We start from the raw sequence: 28,000 nt of genomic DNA, 5'->3' as shown, positions 1-28,000 counted from the left end.
GAAAGGAAGAAAAAGAGGAAAGGAACAAGGAAATAGGATGGGAGGCAAGAAGAGAAAGGAAGGAAAGAAGAAATTAATTAATAAAGGTGAGCAAAAGCAATGTAAGATAGGAAAAAAGGGAGGTTGAAGGGAAAGAAGGTAAAAAGGAAAAGGAAAAAAGGAGGAAGATTGGCGAAAGAGTGTGTAAATTCAGGAAAGAAGTAAACAAGAAGTGGGAATAGAAAGGAAGGTAGGAAGCAAGGAAGGTAGGACGATGGATAGTGGGAAAGAAAGGAAGGGTAGAATTAAAGACGAAAAGGACCAAGTAAGGAAGAAAAGGAAGAAAGGGGGAAAGAGAAAGGGAAGGGAAGAAGGAAGAAATAGACAAATATGAGAGGGGAGGACGTAAAAGAGAGAAGAAGGAAGGAACCTAGGTAGGAAGGAAGAAAGGGAGCGAAGTAATTCATTTTCACACCGTCGCCTCTGTCCCGTGCAGGCTCGCTGTGCCGCGCTACGGTCATCAGTAAAGTCTCGCGCAGGCTGGCGTTAACCCTCCCTTCATCACACGCTGCCACATTCTTCAACACGGCCACATTTGACGTTACCGGCGGTCCGTCCCGCGCCTGAAACGAAGCGCTTCTCCAAGCAAACGACGAACAAGCACCCAGCGGGACATCACAGGCACCGAGTCCGCGGACAGGCACCTGTGGGGAGGCGAAAAAACGCGCTCAACTCCAATCGCAACCACAGAGCAAGGACCATGGAGAGCGCAGGCAACGGCTCGGACGCAGATTACCGGAGCCAGCTCCCCGTGCTTTACAACAACAACAACAACAACAACAGCAGCAGCAGCAGCTTCTGTCGGAACTTCACTGATGCCAACAGCACCGCGAGCTTCGCGGAGGTGAGATGCGACGGGGAGCGCGGACTGATCGGCAGCCTGGACAACGACGCCAACCCGGTTATCATAGCGATTGTTATCACCGCTCTCTACTCCATAGTGTGCGTGGTGGGGCTGGTTGGAAACGTGCTGGTCATGTATATCATTGTCAGGTAAGAGAACAAAGTACTCCCCCCAAAAACACTGATGAGTGTGGTTGTGATTTATCAGCTGTGTAATTAGGCCTTTTACATGTTATAAATATCATTTTCTAACATGACTGTGAGTGAGAAAGGACTCATAACCTGTTGCTGTGTTAATCATGTTGGACATAAAGGTGTGTGTGTATGTGTGTGTGTGTGAGAGAGAGAGAGGGCGAGGGAGAGAGCGTGTTTGTGAGTGTGTGTGCGTGGTGTGTTTACGAGGCCGAGTGAGACCATGTGAATGCAGTGTTGACAGCTCTCCCAGCTCAGCTGCCGTTTCTGCGTAAAAATGCCTCCAATCGCAAGTTGCTCCAGCGCGCAAAAAATAAATAAATAAAAATAAAAAACACTGAGCGAGGGGCCGGAGAGGACAGAAAGGCTGCTGAACAAAAACCTGCTTCCTATTTTACACTGACAATATCCTTAACAGAGGAATAATGTATAATTAAGGCCCAAGCATACCCTTGCTGTCTCTCTCTCTCTCTCTCTCTCTCTGTCTTCCATCCACTGAGCCAGAGTTAAACAGGTAAATGGCTGTTGTGACAAGATGCGGCATATAACTCTAACGATGCAGCATGGAGCCAAAGATGCTGCTGTCTTCATATGCACTGCAGCTTCGCCCTCCTCTATTCCCTTGTATATGGCTTTGCTTGTTCCAACTCTCATGTAAATTAGATGAGTGACCTTAAACAGTTTTATAAGTGCTCTTAAAACAAAGTGAGCCCAATAGACTCAGCTTCGGCATCACTTGTTTTATATCTAAAACTCATGGGAGCAGCATAAAAGACTTACACTATAGATGCTTCAATATGTGCCTTCCACTGCTCCCTCATCTAGGCCACTTCCATGCCGAATCTGTTCGCTCAGCTAACACGTCGACATCTCATTAGTCAACAATCAAACTTTGTTTGAAACAAAATTCACACTATCAAGATCTCATCTCTACAAGAACTTTCATTCCCTTTAATCACCTGTCACGAAAAGAAAAAATTAGTAGTACATGATGAGTGGTGCACAAATGAAAGATTTCAAGCCCACTTGCTCCTTCTACGGTAAAGGTGAGACTTCTGATCTTACACTCATTTCACACACTAAAGACACTTCGAGACACCAGTTCACTAAGGACTCTTTAGGGGCAAATAACTCTAGTATTAAAAAGGTCTCATACAAGCTGAGTATTTCTCATTTTCATCACCATCATCAGTACTGACTTCAACAAAACTGACACTCAAGAATGGAATCAGTTAGAATATAAATCGATTTAAGTGTTAACTTAAAAAATAATTAAACTGAAAATAACAAGTTGTGCTGATGATATCAGCCCTCCGAGGTGGATTCCACTGTGAGGCAGCAGGATTTCATTTGTGGCCTTTAATTACACATGAAAATCTGACATTCATGTTGGTTAAATGCTCCCTGGCTGATGCTACGTCCTCCCAAATTAGGCTCTTTCAGGTAATTAAAGGCATGAGATTGGAGAAGATAAGGAGAGATAGATAGACAGAGAGAGTGGAGAAGGGAAATGAGGACAGGACAGGTGAGAGACGGACTTGAAAAAGAGCTGGACGTGAGAGGAAGGTTGAGGTGAGAAAGATTGATGGTGAGCGATGAGAAAGTTAAGAAGTGAGAAAAATGGAGATAAAGGTGAAGGTGGTCCATCTTCATTTTTCTACCTTGTGATTATCCACTTCACTGGTGTGATGGAGTCAGTGAAGAGTGGGCAAGTGGAGGGTTTGCTGTGCTGAGCTTGTCAGACAGGTGCACCACATTCACTTTCTTTTTAGAGAAATTAAAGTGTAAAATAAGGTTGGAGACTTCTCTATTTTGATGTACTTCTCTCTTAACACTGTAATATATGATATCATTATTGGAGCACCTATAATCCACTCGCTTCTCCACTGTTTCCAGGGCAGATGAAGTATCAAGCAAATGCTCATTTGCAAAACATGCATCATCCCCTTCAGACTGAGTGCTTCCCAAAAGTAGTTCTGTTCTGCTTAAGAACGGACACATCTTTACAGGATGTTTTCTGCATCTCTGTCGGATGTTTTCTACCCCAAATTACTTTGGCCCCTGGCTATTCCACAGCAACAAAATGAAGTGTAAAAAGAAAGGTGAGCACTGGGCAGATGGGGGTTACTTCGCCTTTTGAGATATAAGTTAGGAACCAGCATCGTTTTAATAAGGGGATCTATGTCTGGCAGTGGTGCAGTGGTGTTTTTGATGTATGAGTATAGAGGCTTGTATCATGTATTCTAAAGCAGTTTGTCTACAAAGCAGATAATAGATGGTGAAGGGCATTACTTGAGCTTTAGCTCTCTCATCCTTGGCTGTAGTGTGAGAACAGATTTAGGATGACCCACCCGTCCTCCTGCCCTCTCTCCACGGTAAGGAAATGGGTCTCAGCCCTGACACTAATAGACAACCATGCATGTGTGCAAGTCGTGAGTGTGTTTGTGGCTGAGAAAAGTTTTGCAGATTTCTGAAACTTTTTGAGCTGGATTAATGAGACTTTACAGGAATTAGGAGGAAGGTAAAGGAGTATCTCATTCCTCAGAGAACCACAATCCATCAGGGTCATTAACATTCATCAGCGTTTTTGTCTTTCTATCTCTGCTGTCTCGTTTTCTTTTCAGTCTCTGGCGGCGGATTGAGAGTGAACAGCCATTTAGCTAATGACACAGTGGATATTTACTTGTAAATGGAAATGTAGTCTTGAACTCTCAGTCCCCACTTTACAGTCATGGCCTTGAATGCAATTTTGCTAGATTAAATAGAGACAGTCATAGATGAAGGATGTTTTCCCCCCTCACTGTCTGAGTAATGATAACCTTAAAGCCATAAACCGTTTCTCTCTCCCTCTTTATCTCTCCGTCCGTTTGCTCTCTCTTTGCCCCTCGTCTGTTCCCTCCACACTTACATCCGCAAACTTCTCGTGAGCAAACAAACACAACCAGAGATCTGCACGCTCAATCGGAAAAATCAATTGCGGTTGAACAGAAACCACTGGGTTCCACAAGGAATACGCCATCAGTACAGAGTGCTTGCTGTTACCATGGAAACACCGGGAGATGTGATGAGTGCAAAAATTACTCCACCACCTCTCCAAGCCCCTGCCTCCATCCCCCATCCAGCTTGAAGAGCTGTTGTAGCTGGTCGGTCACATTCAGCAGTCAAGCGTTTCTCAAACTTTGGATGCTTTTGCTTAAGAGGCCATTGAACATCTGCACCAGTTAACATGGAAGCACTAAACTGCTGTTACATTATACAGCATGCAGCACAACAAATGCGGCTTAGGATAATTCTGTTGCTTCTTAACAAAAGGCGAATTTTCTGTGACCCTGTCTAATGTCAAAGTAGGTTCTGAACATCTGTGTCACAGCTGTTTATGTGAGAGTGTGAACCCAATCACATGACATATGCTGTTATGACGAGAGTCACAGGACTAATTCCCAGATCATCACTGATGTTTCTCTATAATGGGTTTCTAGTAGCTCCTGCTGCCTGACATGACAAATAGTGGGCTGAGCTTCAAACAGTCTACCTGCAGACTTTTGATCCACTGATGCACTGACACCTGGCAGTCAGGTTAATACTCAGCAAAAAACCACACAGCATTAAAGCTCAATTTCTGGTGCTCAAACAGGTAAGAGGTATCCGTGAATTACGTTCACATTTTTTAAGTCTTCAAGGCCATATGTACATTGAAAGGGTCATCGGTTGCTGGGCCTGTTTCTCCTGTGCATAACAGCTGCTGAAAACAAGTGAGCGATGACGGACAAAATCCACAGACCTCATTTCGTGCGTTGAATTATTTCTACAGTTCAACCGATGTTACCGTGACGCTTCAACGAACAATTCAAGTGGGTGCCTTCTGTCAGTCAGAAAACACTGTCCAGGCAAACACAAAGAGTGAACTGGATACTTTAAAGACCATAACTTTGGAACATGACCACCTGGTTTGTCTAATTCAAACCATGTAAGCGTCTTATTAGCCACAGCTGAACTGCACAATTTTCTTTACATGGAACAAGGACTGCAGGTTCTGTCCCCCGTTTCTTACGATGGGAACACTTAGGAAGGGATTTCTTTAAGGCCAGTATAGACAGGACCTCTCTATGAACTTCATGTAAGGCTCAATGTTAGATACATATACGGATACAGATGGAGACTTCTGTCCATGTTTTCTGAGAGGATACGGGCGAACCAGAGCAGTATGACCAGAAACCGTGGGGGCAGTGTAGCCAACAGTTCAAGCGAAACACAACCTTAGGACGTGACGAAAAAATTAAAAAAATGGCAGAACATTTTGAGCCGTGGTCATTCTACTGTCAGTGTAAAAAATACATTTAACTGCCTCACAGACCACCACCGACTACAACGCTGCCTCTGCTTTTGCCTCTCACCATCGCCATGTTTGTTGTTGTCAGAAACTTTTGACCCCAAGCTGCCCTCTAGTGGATGTATGGCTGAACACAACATGTCAACGTCACGGTCACATGGAAGTGTCGTAAGCAGTGATGGTTTCATCTTTTGAAGCATCTATTTTCGTACATAGGGAGCAGGGAGCATGAATAAGGCCAACTGACTATAACTATCAACTACAATTATAAATGAGTGAGTTGTGTGGGATGAAAGAGAATGGCTCCCCTCTCATTAACACAAATTAGTCACTGGGTGTACATAGTATTTTTTAACCAAGTAAAAAATACATACAAATCAGCCCTCAGGATCAATTATTTAATTTCAAATCCTCTCTTTGATGACTGTGAACAGGACCTGGTTACCTCGAGAGTCTAGAAACCTTTTATGTGTATTCATGAACAACCTCATGCATGATAGATGTAAGTTCTGCTTGTGTGTTTTTTCCCGCGTGGAGGCCGATACAGCGTAGGAGCATCCGGCATATGGATTGCTTCAGGTCGTCACAGGAGAGGTATGAAGGTAAACTGACTGAACCAACAGCAGACGTTGATGCCTCTGGTGTCCCTGAACCTCCTACCAGCTCAGAGTAACGTCTGTCACTCAGAGTTGCATCCCACTGTTGGTGTTCGTTCGTGGTGCAGCGCTCGGCACATCCCTCTCTTACCCTTTCACAGCCTGTAAACATTTGAAACTCTGCACTCTGACCTCCGTTTTGTAACAACTGCACAGCGCTGAACATGTAGCTATTATGGACCGTGGCCTTGATTGCTGTTAACCAATTGCAAGCGGACTGCTGGAGAACTGCCACTCGCCTGTGGATTTTATGCTTCAATCACTTTGTTTGCTTTGGAGTACTGAAAAACTCACCTGGCATTAAATGAGTCAAGGAATCAGTCAGAAATTTATTCAGGGCATAACCTCTGCCCCTGGCAACAATAACATTTTCAGCTGATAATTAAGATTAATTGTTTGACTTGTGTGTTTACCACAAAACTGCCTGAATTTAAACGATCATGATTATTATCAGAGTGAAAGAGTTTGAGAGCTCAGAGAACGAAAAGGGAATTATGAATGCCGCTCTTATTAAATTTGTGTACCTGCACACAACAGGGTGGTACACAATCTAATTTATTGTTGAGGGGAAATTATGAGTAGATAGTAGAGAAGGGTAATGAGAGCATCCTTCCTGTGTTATGAGTGATGACCTTCTTAATACTACTGGACGTTGCTGGAGAATTAGAGCGCTGTCGGTCAGGATTCAACAGGACTCGGCAAAAGAAAGAGTGACAGAAAGAAAAAAACAACAATGAATTGGAGGGATGGATCATTCAGGACCAGTTACATAGGGTTATACAACGTTGGCAGACCTTCACTGTGGAGACTGAAAAGATGTTTGGGAAAATAGAAATGGTAATTTTTTGGAGAAATGTGATAGTCACTGATAGCTGGAGAGAGAACGAAGGAAAGATGATTAACTAAAGAGGAGAGAACAAAAGACAGATTTTGTATCCTTCTGTGCTTTCTGATTGATGGGAGCTCTCGGCTCCTTTGTCCATCTGTCACTTGCAATGTGACTCACTCACTTACCCTGATTCTGCTCTTTATACTCTGTGACAGGTATCATCAAACAAGTCTTTCTTCATCAGGGCTGCCATTTCATACTACTGAACATGTTGGAGATTTTGTCTCAAAATTAATTTAATGATTCAAGAAAATCTTCTTTCAAAGCAACTTTTCCAAAGGATGAACAAACCAAACAAACCAAGAGGTCAAGTGATGACCTCATTTGAATGGAAACTAATCACAGTTTGAGAGCTACCAAACCTTTTCTCTGTACAACAGTTGCGCTCTAATGAATGTGGATTTAATACAGGGACTAAGGACACAGAGAGACCCTTTGCAGAAGATCTTCAGTACATTAACAACAGTGTTCCTAAGCAACAAGATGATAAACTCTCCTTGAGGTCCCAGTTTCCATTGCCGGTGACACTGGGGATCTGGATTTGGCCTAAATTGGTTCCCTATTTCTTTTTTGTCATATTTCCGGATATGGAAAAACATTTTAGGAGTGAATCACTATGAAATGGGCAACTATTGTCAAACCCATGATCGGCGCACAATGTAGTGGAGCTTGAATACACGCAGTGTGTGTGTGATTTATGTCACTGTGATCTAGGTAATCCCAATTAGAAACTGTTTGAGGAGTTTTGCAAACCAAATTCAAGCACTTTGAAACTAGGCCAAGTTTGGATTGTTGAGGTGTCCTAAAATTATAATTTACAGGTCTTCACTTTTTGAGTTTTTTTTTTCAGACCCCACAATAATCAGCAAAAAATCATCATCTCATGGCATGGGGTAATTACTTGCTTGAAGTAGGTAATCCATCACCCTGCTGCTGTACTCAAGATTGAGGGAAAAATACGTGTGCTATGAAACAAAGCATCGACATATACAGTGAAAGTTGCATTTGCAGTTCGCACTAGAGCGAACTAGTTCAAAGTTCAGTTCATATGGATGAAAATCAACTAATTCACGTTCATTTGTTCCTTTTTTAAAAAACTAAATAGGATGCTATTCTTTGTCAATAGAACCTCCTTCTACCCATCCATCGCTAGCCTCAAATCATTGCCACTCCCAAACTAAATGAATCATTGTATAACAGACATTAATAAATAAATATAATCCGTCTGAGTCTTCACTTGTTTGTTCATAAAACTGCTTCAAATGCTCAAACAAACTGGCTTCAGCAGTAGCAGTACTGTCTGTACTGCTAGCACCAGCCATGCTGGGCCGTGTCTATGGAGACGTAAAACTGCTGTAAAACTGTCATAAAACGTGAGCGGCGTTCACTCACATTCACTCACGTTCAAGTTCACGTTCATCATTTGTAAACGCATTCGTTCAGTTCAGCGCTCACAAAAAATATGAACGTGTTCAATGAACGCAGTTGCACAACACTGCATTTGTGTGTCCATGGATATTGATCTCCTTGCATCAGTTCCAGTCAGGCCAATCAGGACTGCTCCAATATGTCAGCTCTCACTGCTGATGGATGTTTTTATTAAATGTTTCCATCAGTGTGCTCATGGTGGATCTGCAAAGGTTGCAGAGAGGGCTAACAGGTCTCGTGACCTTGGTGTGTGTTTTCTATTGAAAGGCAACAACTTATGTGTGAGGGTGTGTAAAAGGAAAGGCAGTACGTTTTTTTATACCTATTGGAGGACGAAAGCTTTAACTAAGGCAGTAACCTGCTGAGGTGCAATACTGTAGCTTTTCTTGCGAGTCAGTTCTTGTCCATCCTCCATTTATTAAAGTACCACAAGTGAGCAAAATATATGTTTCAATAGAACAGACGACATTGAGAAAAATAAAGAAAATCTGTGTGTATTCACAGAACCAAAATGATATGTACTGTATGTTGTTAAGACCCGCCCAGAGAACCCAGGCTTCACATATTTATGGTTAATTTAATCCATTTTAGACATTAGCTCATTGTGCTGATTCAAGACATTGGCTGCACTTACTCTTATGAGAAAAAGACAACATTTTAAACATTAATTATATATTTGAAAACAACCAAACCCAAATGTGACCCAAACCCACATTTACACACAATAAAATGGCTTGAGTCAGACCCAAGACCCGACAGTTGCCGTCAATGGCTCATAATTACCTACATTTACCTTAATTACCTACCTACAGTACCTTTTACCTACTATAAAAGCACCAGCGTAATGGAAACACAGGGCAGTGTTCATGGCTCTGACGCTGATTATGAGCAGGATGCATGTATTTCTCTGTCTTTCTTTATGTGTTGTTGTAACATGACAGCCCCAGTTTGTCAGGACCTGTTGGGTTTGGATCACAATCAGAACTCTATATGGAACTGCTAGCAGCGTTTTTTGTTTTTCACTTACATGATGGTGTTAAGACTCATTTTCATCCCCTCAGATCTCACCTCTCCCTCAAAGCAGGCATCGTGAACAACCTGTAAGAGACACAAGTGCAGGGAAGAGAACACGATCCGACACTGGCTTCTCACCGCCTACGTATTGGCAAGTGATGTGGCCAAACAAGAAAATACCACAGCTGGCTGACATTGAAATGTGCTGATTTTATTGAGAGTGCATTCAAAACACTGATTATATATCAAGTGTTGAAACTAGGCTGTCAAGCATTGTAACACATGTTGACAAAAGATTAATCTGTACCAAGGCTTAAAAGAAAGATTTCAGCTGATAGACAGTGATACTCTAATGATGGTTTTGGAAAAGTAAAGTCCTTTGAAACATCTTGGATCGGATGAGCTAAATACAGTGGGAAGTAGTCACTGATAATAGCTTACAAGCACTTTTGGTACCAAAACACGAACCTCTGCAGTAAGTCAAACGTAAGCGCTCTGTATGCGACGTAAGAAATCCGGCTTTGTGAGTCCGTGTTAGTGTGTTTGTTTGCATTTGCTTTGCATTTTAACAATGTGTGTTGGAGAGTATTTGTATGAATGCATTACTCTGAGCCTCTGAGCGCACATCTGTCACAAAAGTGTCCGTCTGTTTGCCGTCCCCGAAACACACTCAGCCAAACGGTTAATCGCTCTGACATTTGGATTTGTAGCTATAAATCTTGTATATTCATCTGAATTTGTGTGAGTGAGTGAGTGAGTGAGTGAGTGAGTGAGTGAGTGAGTGAGTGAGTGAGTTTCGGTGTGGATGCGAGTCACAGCAGATGTTCTGTGACAGCTCAGGAAATGTGTGTTGTCAAGCTCAATCCAGGCACCTTCAGTCAGGACTTGTAGATGCATGTTAACTGGATATCCACACAACACACGCATGCGCACACACACGCATGCGTGCGTGCACACACACACACACAGCCATACACATAATTACATAAAGCTCTTATGCAAACACACTTTTCTGATCTTTTTATCAGTTAGGTCTATCAGTTTTATCATTTGTCTGACGTATGTTTGGATTTCTCTGTTTGTCTCTCTGCTCTCTCTGTTATGGTTAAGAGTAAAGTAAATTAGAGCAGTGGAGACAGGAAAGTTGAACCTGGGGTTAAGCCAAACCTGGAGAGACAGGATGTAGCAGAGAGGAGGAACTCATACACAACACAATGCAAGACTAATGCAACCAGCGCTTTCAAACCAGGGTTTCTATGACAACATTTTCTGTGATGATGAAAAGTTGAAGGCATTGAAATGGATGTTTGATGACTGAAAAGCCAAATATTTCGATGAATTTTTCACTCACCATGGTGCCTCAGGAACTTCTCTAATTCTTTGTAAATACTTGCTTTGTGCTGTTATTCCTTACTTCATTTCGCCTTTTATGGAGGAGCCACTATTGTCAAAACAATTTTAGTAGCTTAGCTTAATAAAAAATAGATATCATTCTATCGACTTACCTGAACTGGAAGTAATGCAAGTAAAGTTAGAAAACAACTGCCAGCTTATTCTACACTTCTAGCGCAAATAGGGCTAACTTGTGTACTTGTGTTTATTAATGATAAATATGTGTCGCGTTGGCTTCTGGAGCTTCTAAAGCGAGATAATGAGGGAGTGTGTGAATGAGTTGAAAGCATGAGCAAACATGAGAGAGAGGGAGGAGAGGCGGTTTAGAGAACAAAGCGAGTGAACAAGAGAAATAAACCTTTATTTGCTGGTAGCTTCATCCTGGTTTAGTACTGAAGCGAGAAATAAATCTAACCTTTAAACATCCAGCAGATTGACTACTGTGGAGAGAGATGCTCTAGAGGTTTGGTCTTTTGGTTTCACTATGTTTCCGTTTCAGTCATTTGTTACATCCATTCAAACACCAAAGCCAAACACAGTAAATGCAAACAGCAGCAGAATGAGGTTGTCTCTTTATGTGTGAATTTTCAGTTTCAAACGCTGCAATTGTCTTTTAATCCATTATCAGTAACTAATTTTCCTAAACTCAGCGGGTCTTCAGATGCACTGGAGATGAAACAGGGAAGGAACAAAGGTGTTTGAGTTGAGTTTTGAGTTTGTATCAAAAAGTGATACAAGTGAAAAATAAATCCATTTCATGACGTGACAACACTGTGGTTGAGGGTTGGTTAAGTTTTGGCACGAACACGACTTGATTAAGTTTAGGGAAAGATCAGGGTTTGGGTTAGAATAAGTAATAAGTTAAGGTTATGGAAACGTTGTAATTTGGATTCAAATGACTACCTTAAGGTTAGAGGACCTTTGTCATCATGGTTACAATAACAAATGTGGTTAAAACTAAAAAACAGTCATGGTCATGCTTTCCAAAAAAAACGGCATTGACAGACAGTTGGAAACAAAATGAAGCAGTCTCACGTGTCCAATGTTTTGCCGAACCATCCATCCACTACGACCTCCTCTCTGCACGACTTTGCTGCTGAGACTGTCCTCCTGTTAAAAAAACAACCCCATTGGTCGCCTGTGCAAACTTCTTATTACAACCAATAGTTAGGTTTTATCGTTAGGCGGCCTCTAGTGGCCACAGTGATTATGACAGAAGTACAGGTGACGTTCTACATAGAATTTGTTACTCTATACAGTACGTCACTGTGTTAGTCCACGTTAGAAGGGGCCTGCTGGAACCGATTCTTTAACCCATGACCGTTCCACAACATTAGGCTTGTGTTAATTATTGTAACCATGACAACAAAGCTCCTCTAACCTTAAGGAAGTACTTATCTTATCCCAAATCACTTTCCTTTCCTAAACCAACCGAGTAGTTTTCATGCCTACACCTTACCAGTAACCGTTTTACAATCTTGTCTGCATGTTTATTATTGTTACGACAAAGATCTGATACGCCTGGTGCTGGTATGCTCCACGACGTATTATCGTTACCATGACGATAGTAGCATACAGCTAGCTTGTGTTAGCTCCTGTACTGTACTGTCCCCAGTTTTATACAAGCCAGCATGGTTTTGGTTTTGTCAGGTTTGATAATCCAAAACTGAAACCCCTTTCACATAAGTGTGGATCATTTGATTCATTGTCAGTTTTAAAAAATATATTGCTTATTACATTTTTAGTATGACATCATTATATTTCTCTCTCAAGCTGCTTGGTTTTCAAACGTTAGCCTTTTGTAGCAACAAAACTTTCCTTTAGCAGTGAAAGTGTCATCATAGGTCATTTCAAACACCTCAAAGTGCCTTTATGTCGGTGTCAGAATAAGTGCTATAGCTCAGTCAGGCTGTGACAGTGTGTGTTGGTCCGTTTAGCAGCGTTCAAGGCTGTATTTGGATCTGCTTCTACTGCAGCTTATTCCCAGCGGTGCCTGACAAATACATGTTATTATTGTGCTTTTCTTTTCAGTCCCATGTTCCTGCAACTGTTTTTTCATAGCTACATCATTCGTAGGATGTTCAAATGCATCAAGAAAAAATAATAAACCTAATGTCCGACCTTAACACTCTTAGGTGATTTTTAACGTCTTCACATTCGTTATGGCTCTGAGGTCCAAGCTCACTATATGTTTAACAGTCAAGAGGTGTAATGCATAATTTATCAAGCATTTTATTAGCTCAACTATTCAATAAAGCATAAATAACTTCAGCTTTAATGATGTACCTTATAAGTAATTTGTACCTTTAGGATCACATTAAGTTAAACTTGAAGGATCCTCTTGAGAGGAGAGAGCCTCGGCAGCAGCTGTAGTGAGCCTGGATTCACAGCAGATAAAAGCAGATACCAAAAGGTGACTCGGATTCATGGTGGAGAAAAAAAAAGTATCAAAATGTCTGTAGAAACTCATCAACATGATGGACTTTTTTAGCTGGCACAGCTAACTGTTTAGCTGTTGCTCGAAATGAACATAAACAGTTAATCAGGCTTTGTTTATGGGGCATTTTTAGCTGTGCCAGCAGCGTGGCTCCACAGATGGCAATGTCTTTCTGTTGATCCACCAATCTGAACCAAACTGAAATAGCTAAACAACTATGGGACGGAAAATTTAAACAGATATAACACATAACACAATATATGCAGTAAGACAGTACAAACTTGCCAACCATCTTAACATTTTGCCATACTGTTTATACCGTGGTGATTATTCATTTAATATTTCTGGATGAATGAGGTCATTGTAGGTAATCAATGGGCAAGACTGTTTTCTTGCAATGTTGGATTTTATATCATCATGAACGTGTTGAGGTACCTTGATTTGTCAGGTATTTCATCACTTAGTCAAAAAAATATTCCAGTCTGTTTATTTTTGTCTGTATATACAGATTGTAAATATTCCAGTGAACTATATTATGATAGGATATATATCAATATCTTAATGTAAATATGTAAATTTCCATATACAGTGATGGAAAATTTCAACACAAATATTACATGCATGCAGTAAGCGCACAGAAAAATCTCCGCTTCCTGTTACTGCTCACCACACACACACATGCCCAGCAGTCAGACACGCACACAGTCACACCCTGCGCACCCTAATCCATCACGCTCCTCACAGTGTGCATGGACAGTGTTATTGGTCGGAGCCAGAGGCATACAGATGTCTGTTCACATGAGCGGCCCCTGTTTCTACAACCCAGACTTAATGGTTTGTCTGCGCCCAGCAGCAGCAGCAGCCCATGAATCATACACGAGGTCACACATACACTGGCCAGCGTTTCTGGATAGTGATGAATTATGTTTAGCTCAGTGTTTAAAAAAAGAGCCATGAAAATGAATCTGCTTTTGTTCCAAACAGTTGACCATTAGTGTGTAGGTTTCATCTTGACATTTGTTGGAATATGATGACAAGACTGTTGATTCACTGCAGGCTTGTTCCAAATATACTGTAGATACACAAAGCTCTTACTGGTACTCATAGTGCTTTTAAACGTCCGGTCTGTTAGCGTTCTAAAATTATCTACCTGAGACATCAAAGGCAACAAAAAGTAACAATGAGCAGGGCATTAGGTGTAAACTGTAATAAATCCTAATCTAATTTTATTTTTACAAACTTGTGTCTAACAAATCAATAGCCACATCTGTTTTTTCTCAATCACTTTGCTTTTACGGTTTATTACAGTGCCATTAACTAAACTGCTGCAATTTGATTGAGGTTTATTATCCGCCATCGAGATTTCAAATTCTTCGACAGGGGCTGTGGTCACTGAATTAAACAAGAGTGGAGCTAATGTTCACCGGCTGATATTGAACCCATCAGACAGCATCAGCAAAAGGGAGAGAATGAGGAAACGTCTGAATACAGAAAAACAAATGATCAAACAAATGTTGAACCAGACCTTCAAAACATCACAGCACATATGTGCCACATGTATTTTCTAACCTGTAGATGATGCAAAGTTTGACCACAGAAAAGGTTTCTCTTGTTACTGCCTCATTTAATCTGAGCTTTCCATCCACAGATAAACATCCTTATGTTTATTTTATCTTATGTTATTATAATCATGCGTGCCTGGTCACGGTTGTTGCCATGGTGAAGCACGATCCTCACATGTGAAAACAGACAGTTATCAGCTAATTAACATTCAGGCACATTAGAAAGGCTCCACGCCGCGTACCATTTTCATTAACCGGGGACATGCTGTGTGGGCAGGATGCATTCTCCTCTCCTGCCTGGTCATCCCCATGTGTGTTCACATCAGTCACCGTCTCAGTGTTTCTTTAATCAAACACGACTCGGACATTGTTTGCAGCCAGAAATAATTGGGAAAATGTTAATCTTTTGTTATCAAACAGCTGGGGCGAGTCTGATTCTTTGTTATTACACAGGGAGCACCTGTGACATTTATGGCATCAGAGGAGAGTTTTTGCATCTAAACATGTATGTGAATAATGTTTAAGGGGTCAACCCTATGAAATATGAGAAATACAATAACTTATTTTCTGAGATTTTCATTTTCATTCTTTTCCTTTGATTTTAAGCCATAGCAGCATGGGTTTTTGGTCCAGACTTAAATAATGACAACTACTGGATAGATGGCCATGAAGTTTGTACCCAGAGGATGAATCCTAAGGAATTTGGTGATTCCCTGACCTTTCCTCTAGCACCAAAAGCAGGTCAAAGTTTTCACTCATGCTGTAAAACAGCCTGTAAAATTTCCTAAGGGTCTGACTTGCTTGTGCCGAGTAGACGTTACTTGTTACTTGAGCTAAGCTCGAAGTCTTTTACCCACTTTTGTCTTGCCCTATCTGTGTTTGCCAGTAGCGCCTCAGGGAGTTTTTATATGACCTGGAGATGCCATTCTACAGAAACTGAGAAAGGCCAGAGTCACAAATATTTATTTATTCTGTTATCTCGAGATATCAGAATAAAAATAACAACATAATAATACGATAACAGTGTGGCCTCGGCTTCCAGACCATTCAATAGCCTATGGTTATAAAGCATACTCTCAATCTTAGATGGTTTGTGTTCTTGCAGAAAACTTGATAGAACTTGACAAAATCTAAATAAGCAATACTTGGAGCTGATTACACTGTTATTATATGTTATTATACAAAAATGTGTGTTACATTTTCTAAATCCCTTATTATACCAAAGCTTAAATGTATTGAAATTTTCCTTCTGATCAACATCGCAAGGGCATTAAGTTCTACAGCTTATGATATGACGTATAGGAGCTTCTCCTCAAATACGGCGGTAGGTGTATCGGATCTCCATCGCCATGGTTACAATAATAAACATGCAGTTAAGGTTGTGGTTAAAAGAAACATTGTGGACAATCAGTTTCAAATGGGAATCAAACAGCGGTCTCCTGTGTGGAAGTCGTTTGTTTTGTCAACCCATCCATCCATCCATCGACCCCAACCTCCTCTTCACACAGACTTCATACTGACCCTCCTTTGCTTTACTACGGCCCCAAGAGGTCACATAACAATACAACACAACTACAGGTTGTAATAATCTGCTTGCACAGGTGACCTATGGTGTTGTTTTTTAGGGGAGGACATTCTCCACAAGGGCCCAAAACAGCAACAAAAAAAAAAAAAAAATTCTTGTTCGAAAGAATGACCAATTAAAAAGCTTCTTCTTCTGCCTTTCTACATTTTCTACAGTTTCAGCAACAAATGAGGCTCATTAGGGAGCAAGGCAGGAGATGATTGTAATTTTCTTTTCAATTTGTCTCAGAGCTTACTTAGGAGGTTATTTGAGTGTTCAGTCATAGCTGGGGTAAAACCAGAGTATTTTATCATTATGGCAATTTTGCCAAAATGGCCATATTTAACACTTTGTATATTATAGAATTATTATAGAATATTAAAACAAATCCTAAACCGTCCTACTTTTTATGGAAATGTATTCAAATGAGGAAGACACAGTTGTGAATCTGCATAGGTGTGAAATGATTTGGATGTTTGAATAATGCATCCTCGAGGACAGACAGCCTCTCTGTCTTTTGACTGGGAGCATGTGTGATGACTTTGTAAAATCTGTTTCTCGTCAGAATCTTCTCAGGGATAATTCACCGTCATTACCAAATCTGTTTTTACTCATTTAAGAAGTAAAAACAGATGAGAAACCCATTAGAGCTGGTTCCCGCCTGGCTATGAATTATACATAATTTCACTGAAAGGACTGTTTTAGAGGATTCTATGGTCCATTACTGCACATTTATCTGCCACCTCTGTGCTCCAGTGGTCCAGAAAAAGACCAAGTCCAGATAGTTTAGAGGCACAGAGAACATTTTCTGTTGTCAAGTGTTGTTTATTCACAGAAGGAGCGTAATGATTACCTCTGTCTGGTCTCGCTGTGGCTTCACTGACTTCCTCTGCCTCTCAATTATAGGCCGGGGAGGATTTGTTGTAAACGTCTTATTTGTTGTCTGTTTACTGACTTGAAAGGAGACAATTTCCTTATTTTGCATAGTATAAAAAGAGCTTTCATTTTCTAATCAGTTGTATTGCCAGATGAGAAACCAGATCTGTATCGTCTTTATGAATACTTTTCAGATGATTGCTGCTGTCATAAAAATACATTTTATACTTTGTAAAGTATTAATGTGTGTTTAATGTGTTTAATTTCCTCAGTAAATATCCATTTTGTAACTCAGTGTTGTCAATTAATATAACACAATAGGCATTCATGCTCATAAAAGTGTTTGAAATTTTGATGAAATACCTGCTGGTGGGTGGCTCTTTTCAGGGAAACATCATCTTGTGCACAGGCAACCCTAGCTCCCAGAAATTACATTAATAATAAGAATATATGACTCATTTGCAACAGCAAAAATGTTTTTGCACAAATTTAATGCAGCCTTAATTACATTTTTATAAATTTATTTTAATATTTTTTTTTGCAGAACAAATCTTCAGAGTTCACTATCAACATATCGTTCATTTGTTTAGAATTTTTAAACTGTTTATGGTTAAGTTTATTCACATAATATCCCAAGAATTTATGTGATTATGTGTAAATTTCCACTTAAAGTGTTATTTTACTTATTTATACATCAGGTCTGAGAAATCAAAATGATGAAGCCTGCAAAGAAATATAATCAATATAATATAATCAAAACATAATGACAGTGAATGATCAGCGGGACGAAACCTCAAGGGCGGCGAATAAATTAAGGCAGAAAAATCAATAAAACACTTCTTTCAATTAATTTCCTTGAGGTAGAGCCAATTCACCTCCATACAGCAGGATGTACATAGGAGGGCGCTGACTTACAACACACAGGAGAAACACAAGCGATCATGTGCAGCCACGAGTTACCACCTGCAGACAGTCTCAAAGTCAATAAGGGGGTGTTGGAAATTACCTCCAGTTCCATCGCAGCCTTCAGTGTATGGCGACGGCTTTTACTGCGTCTCGAGGTGTCTCGTCGGTCCCCGTGCAAATAAAGCCTGAAATAACAAACACACTAAGCCATCAGTGGTAAAGTTAATCAGAATTTAATGAACTAACTGTCATCTCTGGTGGTTAAGAGGATTTGGGATTATTGAGGCGAGCGCTAGAACAGAACAGCAGTAACTTACCGCGGCTGTAGACTGACAGTTTGGGTTTAATAAAGTGAAGGCCAGTGGGTGTGATTTGTCATTGTCACTTTGTGGGTCCAGATTAATTAAATAACATTACAGCAGGGATATGTCTAAGTAGCCAGAGAGTTAGATGAGAGGACTGATACCACTATAACATATGTATTTTAAATGTAAGGCTACAGTCAGCAGCACCTCTAAAACGAATAATCATCTTATATTACTTTTGTTGAAGTACAACCTGGCATCTGCTTAGAGCCGAGAGTTTTTTGGCGGATTAATCAAATGAGAAACAATATGTTAACTGGTGAGCTTTCGAGGTACAGGTAGGCACTTTTTGTCACCTTTTGATAGCAGCAGATGAGCTATTTCACCCGGTTTCCTGTCTCCATGCTATGCTAAATTAACCAGCTGATGCTTGTAGCTCATATAGTTCATATTTATTGGACAGATAGGGGAGTGATATCAATTTTCTCTCCCAAATATCACTTAAATGTCAGTTTGAATATTTTAAGCTCAAAAAGAGTGAAAATAGGACTGAAGTTGCTTTCACAGGCAGAATCGTCTAATTCCTGGGTAGGTTCATTATACCTTCATTATCGGGGATGATTAGCTCTTTACTATGTAATGCCACTCTGTGGAGCTCTATTAAAGCTCTTAGGCATATTGACCTCATTGGGGGACCCAGCAGTAGAGATCATTCTCACATTTCACACAATAAAAAAAACAAAACAAAAGCAGCTTGATTAAAAAGAAATGCTTTCACTCTGACCTGTCAAACATCGAGATGTGGCCTCAAGCTGCAGGCTGAACTTTTTCACTGCACTTTCATCCATAAATATATAATAACAGTACTTTCACAACATTTTTCACTTGACCAGAAACATGTGTTCATCATAAGGAATAAGTGGATTCTGATTATTTCTTAAATACTTCACAGTTGGGTCTTTGGGTTGCGATGTCCAAGATAAATCACTCTAGATCTTTTTTTGATGTGATCCAGCTTCACCCTCAGCAAACTCTAAACACCGTATATTTCTTTTCCGACAAGAGCTCTAAACAGCCGATCCATTTCGATTGTCTGTATTCCATCCTCTTCTCTCTTTGCTAATGGATCCACCATTTTTCTTCTGGGGTCTATAAAAACTCCACTATCCTCCATACTCTTTGAACTACCGCTTATGCTTTGTTCAGTTTTCCACCATATTAATTGGAAGGACAGTTTTTGTGATGGACCATCAATGACATTCTTCGATGACCCTTCATTCAGATGATGAAAAGCTGCAGCATCTTTACCTGAGGTTAAACATGTTTGTCCTTTGGGTAAATATGGTGGAAAAAATGAATTTTTTACTAAGTGAGTCTTTTTAGTCATTCTCAAACAACGTCTTTTATTGGAAGCCATGTTGTGTCCCTTCATGTTTCAAGGTTTAAAGAAGCTGTGCCAAAGCCTGAATTGTTAACAGGCTGTTGGGAAATGACTTGTACAAAGTGAAATACACAAAACCTCAAATAGCTCAGCTGTAAGAACTTACTGAAAGAAATTTTGGAATGGATTATGTTTCATCAAACATTTATGCAAGTAAATGTTATGGAGAAATTTGCACTACATGCTCTGCAAACAGCCGCAGGAAAATCGTTCCTTTGTGATATCTGTTTGAACTTTTAGGAGTATGGAGTTTCCCCCTGTGGGCAGCTCCTTAAACTGGAGCCATTACCACTGATGAAACAAGGAGTTTTCTATTACAAAATGTGCTGCTAGCTGACACAGAGGACCTGAGTTATTCACTAAACATCCCAGGATACTCTGCCCAGCTCATGTAGCACTACTGCTGTGATTGTACAGGGGAAGAATGTCAGCTATAAATTTAAACTTACTGCTTCTTTCTGGATCATTTCCTGATTGCTGTATTATAAGTACAACCTCAGTGGTTTATAGACTAAAAGGCAGTGTTATTTTACGACTTACTTTTGCACCATCATGCCCTACGTGTGTTTATGAATATGAAAATTTATTGACTGATATTTGCAAAGAGTTCAGCAGGCATCTTTTGGAGTTTGAGTTTTTTTTTTCTTAGAAAGGTACAGACTGATTTAAATCAGAGAGGAGGTCTCTATCTAATAAATTATAATAAGTAAAGATAGGAATGAATTTGTTTTGCAGTGTTCATTGCCTTAACACATGTACATAATCTAACTAACTGTACATTTAAATGCGCTTTAATGTCCATATTGACATTTTAATGAGCTGAGAGCAGCCCTATTCTCAGCTCGGTGACAATGTATTTTTTATATAATGCAGTGGGTTTTTAAATGGTTTAATTATCCTTAAGAAATAGGAGAATTTTCCAACCCATAAAGGAAAACCTAATCCCTCAGTTTTTCTGCACAATTCAGCGACAGCAATGGTACGAAAATCCCATTATGTGGTAAGAAAGCAAGGAAGATGGTTTTAAAATGCCAATCCATTTAAGCATATATTTTCCAGGAAGTGGTGTCTCTCTTCACATAACCCCATTATCTGGAATCAGAGGAGACTCAAATATTTCTCTACGTGAGAACTAATGGAAGACTCTCATTTGAAGATGACATAAAACATTTCAAATTCACTGAATGAACTGAATCCACATTTTTCTCCTCTCTTACCTTCCGCTTCTTTTTTTTTTATCATGAATCTGCGTCTCATAATAAATCCGTGCCCTCTGTGCAGATACACTAAGATGAAGACAGCCACCAACATCTACATCTTTAACCTTGCTCTGGCCGACTCCTTGGTCACCAGCACGCTACCGTTCCAAAGCGTCAACTACCTGATGGGGACCTGGCCGTTTGGGGACATCCTGTGCAAGATGGTGATGTCCATCGACTACTACAACATGTTCACCTCTATCTTCACGCTCACCACTATGAGCATCGACCGCTATGTCGCTGTGTGCCACCCAGTCAAAGCGCTGGACTTCAGGACGCCCCGCAATGCCAAGATCGTCAATGTCTGCAACTGGATTCTCTCATCGGCCATCGGGCTGCCTGTTATGTTCATGGCCTCCACCGCTGTCACACGTAAGCATGAACACACACATTATTTCTGATAACTGCTGAGGGCAACTGTCAACAAACATATTGTATATCCTTTATGATGACAACAATAAATAAATAAGTTTAGCTCTCCTTGAAATATCCTTGAAGCAAATGACAAAATGAAAAAACTGAAGGCTCATTCTGTGGGCTCATTTCTTTCTTAGTCCTTGGTAGACGATGAGTTCAACAATGGCGCAGCAACAAATACAAACAAAAAAGCTGAAGAAAACACATTCAGTTAATTTTGTGCATCCCAGATTTAAAGGGCAGTTATATACTCCGGCAGGCTCCGTAAGAAGGACACAACCCATAAGAGTTTTTCTATGTAATTGCAAAGACATCTAATACTATATGCCTGGCTGATAACTACCGTAACTGCACAGTAAATGAAGAGCCTTCAAAGACAGGCTCCTCTGACAGGGTGTCTCTGTTTAATGGTAGCTGTAATGGAGGAAAAACTGCCACCGATATTGCTGAAGTGTGATTACACTCTGTTTGGAGGAGAGAGAATAATGAGAGATTTACTGACACCGTGAAGTTGGCACTGTGAGGGAGCCATGGTGCTTAAAGATGTTGCTGCTTCAGCTCTTCAAAACTTTCAGTAAATTGTTTACTTCAGTTGATTTCTGTACAGTTAGTTCAAAACATTTACGGTGAGATAGCATAAGAAACACATAGAGGTCTCTAGTCAAAGGGCTACATGTCAGATGCATTCGTCAACAGTAAAAGGAAATTCTGATACATATACATACATACCAATATCCAACAGTAACACAGACAGCACATTTACACATAGATAAAAATTCATTATCTCAGTTGATGGGATTTAAATACACACAGCCCCTGATGGCGTAAACATAGGCTGCATGAAGACACCAGTTACATTTATAAGTACCCTTTTGTGCACTAGTGGCAGTGACATAACACTGGAGTCTTGGGAGGCATTTCGTACCGTTATTAGAGATTTGAGCAGTAAAGAAATGACAGGAAATGAGGAGTGCGAGAGACGGGGAGTGACAGGCAAACAAATGGGCAGAGCTGAAAGTGGCAATATTGCAGTTCATGGTCGGTATCTGTAGCTCAAGGCAATCAGGCCATCAAATGAGCCACAGAAGAAAATTAGCAGCTAGCTGGTGAAAAGACTCGACACAGATGAGTTGTTGGAGAGCTTGCAAGGAGAGTGAATATTGCTCTAACACTCATCAGTTTCACACAAATACTGAAGGAAAGAAATCAAGGAAAATCTGACTGATTGACAGCAATGAAAATATATAGACTATTACCCCATTACCCTAAATACTATTACTGTACAAGACTGCAATTGGCTGCTTTGTGTACAAGCAGATTAGACAAACACATCTCAGAGGAATGAAGCATTGATGTTCAAACATCGCCAGTCAAAAGAAAATAGAGTGAATAAAAATGAAATTGCTTGTGTGCATTTAACGGCTGTTTGTGTCTCTGTTTACCTGTTTACATGCGTGGCTGTTTACCCTGCACAGCCTCCAGTATTGTTGACTGCAAGCTGATTTTCCCCCACCCCTCCTGGTACTGGGACACCCTGCTGAAGATCTGCGTGTTCATCTTTGCCTTCATCATGCCCGTCCTCATCATCACCGTCTGCTACGGCCTCATGATCCTGCGGCTCAAGAGTGTGCGCATGCTGTCGGGCTCCCAGGTTAAGAGAAATCTCTCTTAAGAAATCTCTTTTACAAACATGAGCCAAAATTACTACATATAGTGGGTTATTTCCTAGATTTGATGCCAAAGGCTTTTAATTAGATGCAAATGGGAATTTTGGAACGCGTGAGTATGCAAACACGATGCACTCATGTCTCTGGAGAGAAAGCAATTAGGAAAAAAATCACCTTAAGCCTGAGGTTGTGGCTCGGTTTTAATTATTTGCAGTAGAAGGTGAAATGACCCAACAGCAATACTTAACATTCAGTATCTGAGAAAATTTGCCAAACACTTGCTGCCACACATGTGCTCATTCTAATGCAGATATATACACAGTACATACAAATGGAAAACCAAGTGGTTGTATATTTTCACCCACCACCGCACTTTTCTTAACCACTTTTCTTCAGTTCTCATCATCTTTCTGCCTCTTGATTCGCTTCCCTTAACCTCTCCTCTCATCCCCCCTCAATTCATCTTCGTTCCACCTTTCTCTCATCCTCCCTTACACGTTCTCTAATTCATCTGGCCTTTTCCTTTTCCACCTCCACTTTTCCTTCCCTCTCTTATTCCCAGCTCTCCTTTCTCCTACTTCAATCATTATTATCTACCTCGCCCTCTCCTGCTTTTCTCTTTCTACTTCTTCCTCGGTTCTCTAACACTCATCTCGTGCTCCCATCCCCAGCCATTAAACCACTTACCTTTTTCACACACAGGAGAAGGACAGGAACCTGCGCCGGATCACCCGCATGGTCCTGGTGGTGGTTGCCGTCTTCATCGTCTGCTGGACACCCATTCACATCTTCGTCATCATCACAGCACTGATCAACATCCCCAGCTCCACGCTGCAGACTATCACCTGGCACTTCTGCATCGCCCTGGGCTACACCAACAGGTACGCACCGCGCAGTAGCGTTTGACAAATAATTCAGATAAATGATTTCTTAAGTAATAAAGAAATAATGTAATAAATTTGCTGTCTATTGCTTGATTTTCTCACATTTTAAATTTTTTATTAAAGCACATTTGTTGATATATGTTTTTATACAATGACCTAAGTTAACTTGTAGTTTTCACACTCCTCATTATACTGAATATAAAGGTGAAAATGATGTTGCTGGGTTTACAGGGAATCTGATTTTCTCGTGTGATGTTTTTTCCCCCCTGCAGTAGTCTGAACCCGGTTCTCTACGGTTACCTGGATGAGAACTTCAAGCGTTGTTTCCGTGAGTTCTGCACCCCGAGTCCCTCGGTTTTGGAGATGCAGAACTCGTCCCGGACCGGAGCCACTAGCCGCAAGCTCCCACAGCGCGAACACAACAGTGGAAACACAGGAGAAAGGTCCAATCAACAGGTATTCAGTGTCTCAGTGAGAGTTAAATGAGAAAATTGGTACCACTCTCACAGTAAATGTGAAGCTACAGTCAGCAGCAGGTTAGCCTACCTTAGTGTAAGACTTGTCCTGACCACAAGGTTGCCAGGCAACCAGCAGAGACCCTAAGCTAAGCTAACCAGCTGCTGCCTGTAGCTTCGGATTTACTGTACAGACAGGAAAATGGTGTTGATTGTCTCGTTTATCTCCTTTTTTTTTTACTGGTTCAGTATATGGCTGTGGACAGACGGTCATACACTATAACATAAACATACTTTCACCTCTTGCACCTCCTCTCTCTGTAGGTATGACTAGCCTTGGAGGGGTCGTCAGTGGACTCTCGCTGTTGTGGCGGCGTTGCCAACGACGATCTCAACTCAGAGGTCACGCAGGTTACCACAGGGCTCTGACCACACACACACACACACGCACACACACGCACGGACATGCACGCACACACAAGCCAAATGTACACACAAAGAGACATGACTGAGACTCAAATAGCACAGACCAATTCTGACAATGTGTTGAAAGCTTAACTACAGTGCTGCATCAGGTCAGGGCCATTCACCTTTCAGCCATCCTAACTGTTACTAACTGCATGGCTGTGCAAGGCTTTTACTCTGACTGAAGCGGATGCAGACATGAGTCAAGCTAGACTAAACAGAAAACCAAGAACCATTACAAAACCGTGTCCTCCTAATCGAAGAAGTTGTTGCACTAAATTTGCATTAACACCACAATTTTTTATCTAGCTTTCATCATTATTATAACAGAGTAGACTATACAGACAGAATAAGTACAGTACACACAGACAGATGTATAGACAGATCTATAAAAGCCACTTTCACAAGCCAGTAATATGATATGTTGTTGTGTTGTCTACAGAGCTGCCTCATTGATCTAAGGCTCCTGTCCTGACCCTGATCTTATCGCTAATTATTTCAGTTGTAAAAAAAAAAAAAAAAAAAAAGATCAATAACTGTTTTATATCTTGTGTTTGACAATATTATATGCCATCTTGCCCGTCTGTCACTTTTCCTCCTCTTGTTTTTTTGTTAATCATTCACACATGTGTCAGCACAGTGTACGTTGTAGGAAACATGGATTAATGGGGGTTAATTGAGTGTGTAGACTGTAATCTGATTTGGGATTGTTAATGAAAACTCAAAGGCTCAGTGCTCGTCACCACACAAAGACATTAGTGGACAGGAGGTGTTATTCAAAGTCATTCACAGCAACAGCTGTGCTTTTCATCCTGCCTCTGTATAGGTTCAGCAGGGGTTGACCCTGTCATACCTCACACCTTATTTACACCGTTCTCCACTGACTCATCTGCACAGCACCGCATTGGCTTTGGCCACTTCAGCAAGTACAGCACAACTGTGCTCTCTCCTCTCAACCTACCTAACCCATTGTTATCATTTACTGCCCCCTCAGTCTTCATCCTTTCCTTTCCTACTAATTCTATTTCGTCTCTGTAAATACATTTTCTGATCTGTTGTTGGACTTACCATTAAGCAGACATACAGTAGAGCTCTGTATATCCTCTCTGCTGAATTTGAATGTACAGAAGAGAAACCAGCTGCGTTTCTTACTCTGGATCTTTGTGCTGAAATGCGGATCCTTTAAACCAGCAAAGAAGACACATCAGCCTGTTTGCACAGAGCATGCTGTTGCAGCATAAAGTACGAACATGTGATACTTCTACCAGTGTATGATGAGCAGCAGCTTAACAGCCATTACACCAGGTATGGGTTTAAATGGAGTCACTTCTCCTCTGAAGTATTCAACAAGTGAGCCAAGCAGGATTGTACATCTGTTTTAATCTTTAGAATTGCTTGTGCTTACGTGTTGTGCTGTGTGCTATACTTGCCAGTTGCCTTCTTAGTAGCTCTACTCGATATTCTATGTACCAGTATTTTTTCTAAAGATATGTAAAGCTGATTGTATTAATCTCCCATGTAAAATACTGTAAGTATTGTGTTGCTTTTTTATAAACATGACATCATGAAATTGTCAGAAAATGATTTCCGAAGATGATGGTGGACCAGCAAGTTATTGTGCTTCTAAATATAGATTTTGTCATATTGAATCTGCTGTGATAACTGAAGACGTGTATATTAATCAATAAACAATGTGTGTAAAATGTTAAATTGTGGATATGAAAATGTATAGAGTATAACTTCAAAGACTGTCTCATATTTTTTATTTTTTTTAAATTGTTTTTGACTGAAAACCAATGATAAAATCACGCTGCAGTCAGTCCATCTTTAGTATCGCTGCTTTCAGTCAGTGTCAAAACAATCAAAAATAAATTGTTATTGAACAGCTCAAATTTTAAAATTACTTATGTATGGGGCATCAGTGTGTCACATGCTGTATTTCATACACAAAGTGTTTATTGTGACAAAATGTAAAGTATATTTTCATGTTACAAAATACATGATGTGAACAAACAAATGCTGAGGAGCCAAATGTCACCTTCGATGCTTTGGAATAAATTTCAGGCCAAGAATGAAGAGAAGGAATAAAATATTTGGCACACGTGTGACTCCGTATAGAGCCAGAATGTTTGAGTGTTTTTCCTTCGGTATGTAACCTACCAGGTGTAAATGTATCAAGAATTTCGAGTTTTCCACTAGTTGGTATTGTGCACCTTTCAAGCCGCGAGTGCAGGAAATACTAACATGCCATGTCGGTAAAAAAAAAAACCGGTGTTAAAACCATATGCTTCATTATCTTCCCAAATTTCAAGCCTTAGGCTACATAGCTAGTCTATACAGCTACAGCTACAAACCTGTCAGTCAGGCACTACCTGCAGCGTACACTGTCTAGCACAAAAGGTGACATTTGGCATTAATGTAATTTGTATCATTAACACATATTTTTTTAGCAGGTGACATTTGGTGCACCATATAGAATATAATTTGAGTGCGTCCTTGATCGGTGCACACACCACCATTTTACTCTGTTTTCTATCATTTGCTTGTTTACATGACTTTTGACTCAATCGTGACCTAAGTTGTATTCTAGTCATTATAAGGCATTTCTTGTCACTCATGTACAGACAATAATTTCTACTTTACGAATGACACGCTGTAATACAATACGTATAATTTTACTGTTCATCAGTGCATCGTCTATGGAATAAAAGGCAATTCAAAATCTCACTGAATGTCTTTTTTCTTGTGTCTGAATAAAGCATCACCTGCACTGTGGTCATGCCTTTCTTCAAATGTATATTCAGTATGTTCTCCATTCTCAACCTAAGACACAACGCAGCTTGTCTTCTGTGTGCACTAAGATTGTAGGAGTACAAATAACAAACAAGAAAAATGAATTTTGATGAAATATGGATTGTCATTCAGTTGTATATTTTGTGGAGCTGGGGCAGACATAACTCAAATTCAGCAGTGGGGGCT

General features: G+C 40.5%; 1 protein-coding gene across 1 annotated transcript; it reads left to right on the top strand.

Moving 5' to 3' along the window:
• The first annotated feature begins 1 nt into the window (after position 1).
• On the top strand, positions 2-27,748 carry oprm1 (opioid receptor, mu 1). Its single transcript, XM_056396049.1, has 6 exons — positions 2-1,032; positions 21,156-21,505; positions 23,026-23,201; positions 23,920-24,098; positions 24,374-24,557; positions 24,881-27,748. The coding sequence occupies exons 1-6, from the start codon at positions 740-742 to the stop codon at positions 24,884-24,886; spliced, it is 1,188 nt and encodes a 395-aa protein (XP_056252024.1). The 5' UTR covers positions 2-739; the 3' UTR covers positions 24,887-27,748.
• The last annotated feature ends 252 nt before the right edge of the window (positions 27,749-28,000 follow it).

The sequence above is a fragment of the Seriola aureovittata genome, chromosome 14 (assembly GCF_021018895.1).
Source record: "Seriola aureovittata isolate HTS-2021-v1 ecotype China chromosome 14, ASM2101889v1, whole genome shotgun sequence".
NCBI classification, from domain to species: Eukaryota; Metazoa; Chordata; class Actinopteri; order Carangiformes; family Carangidae; genus Seriola; species Seriola aureovittata.
The sequence above is the reverse complement of the archived record's forward strand: the minus strand, read 5'-3'. Positions and strand labels throughout refer to the sequence as shown.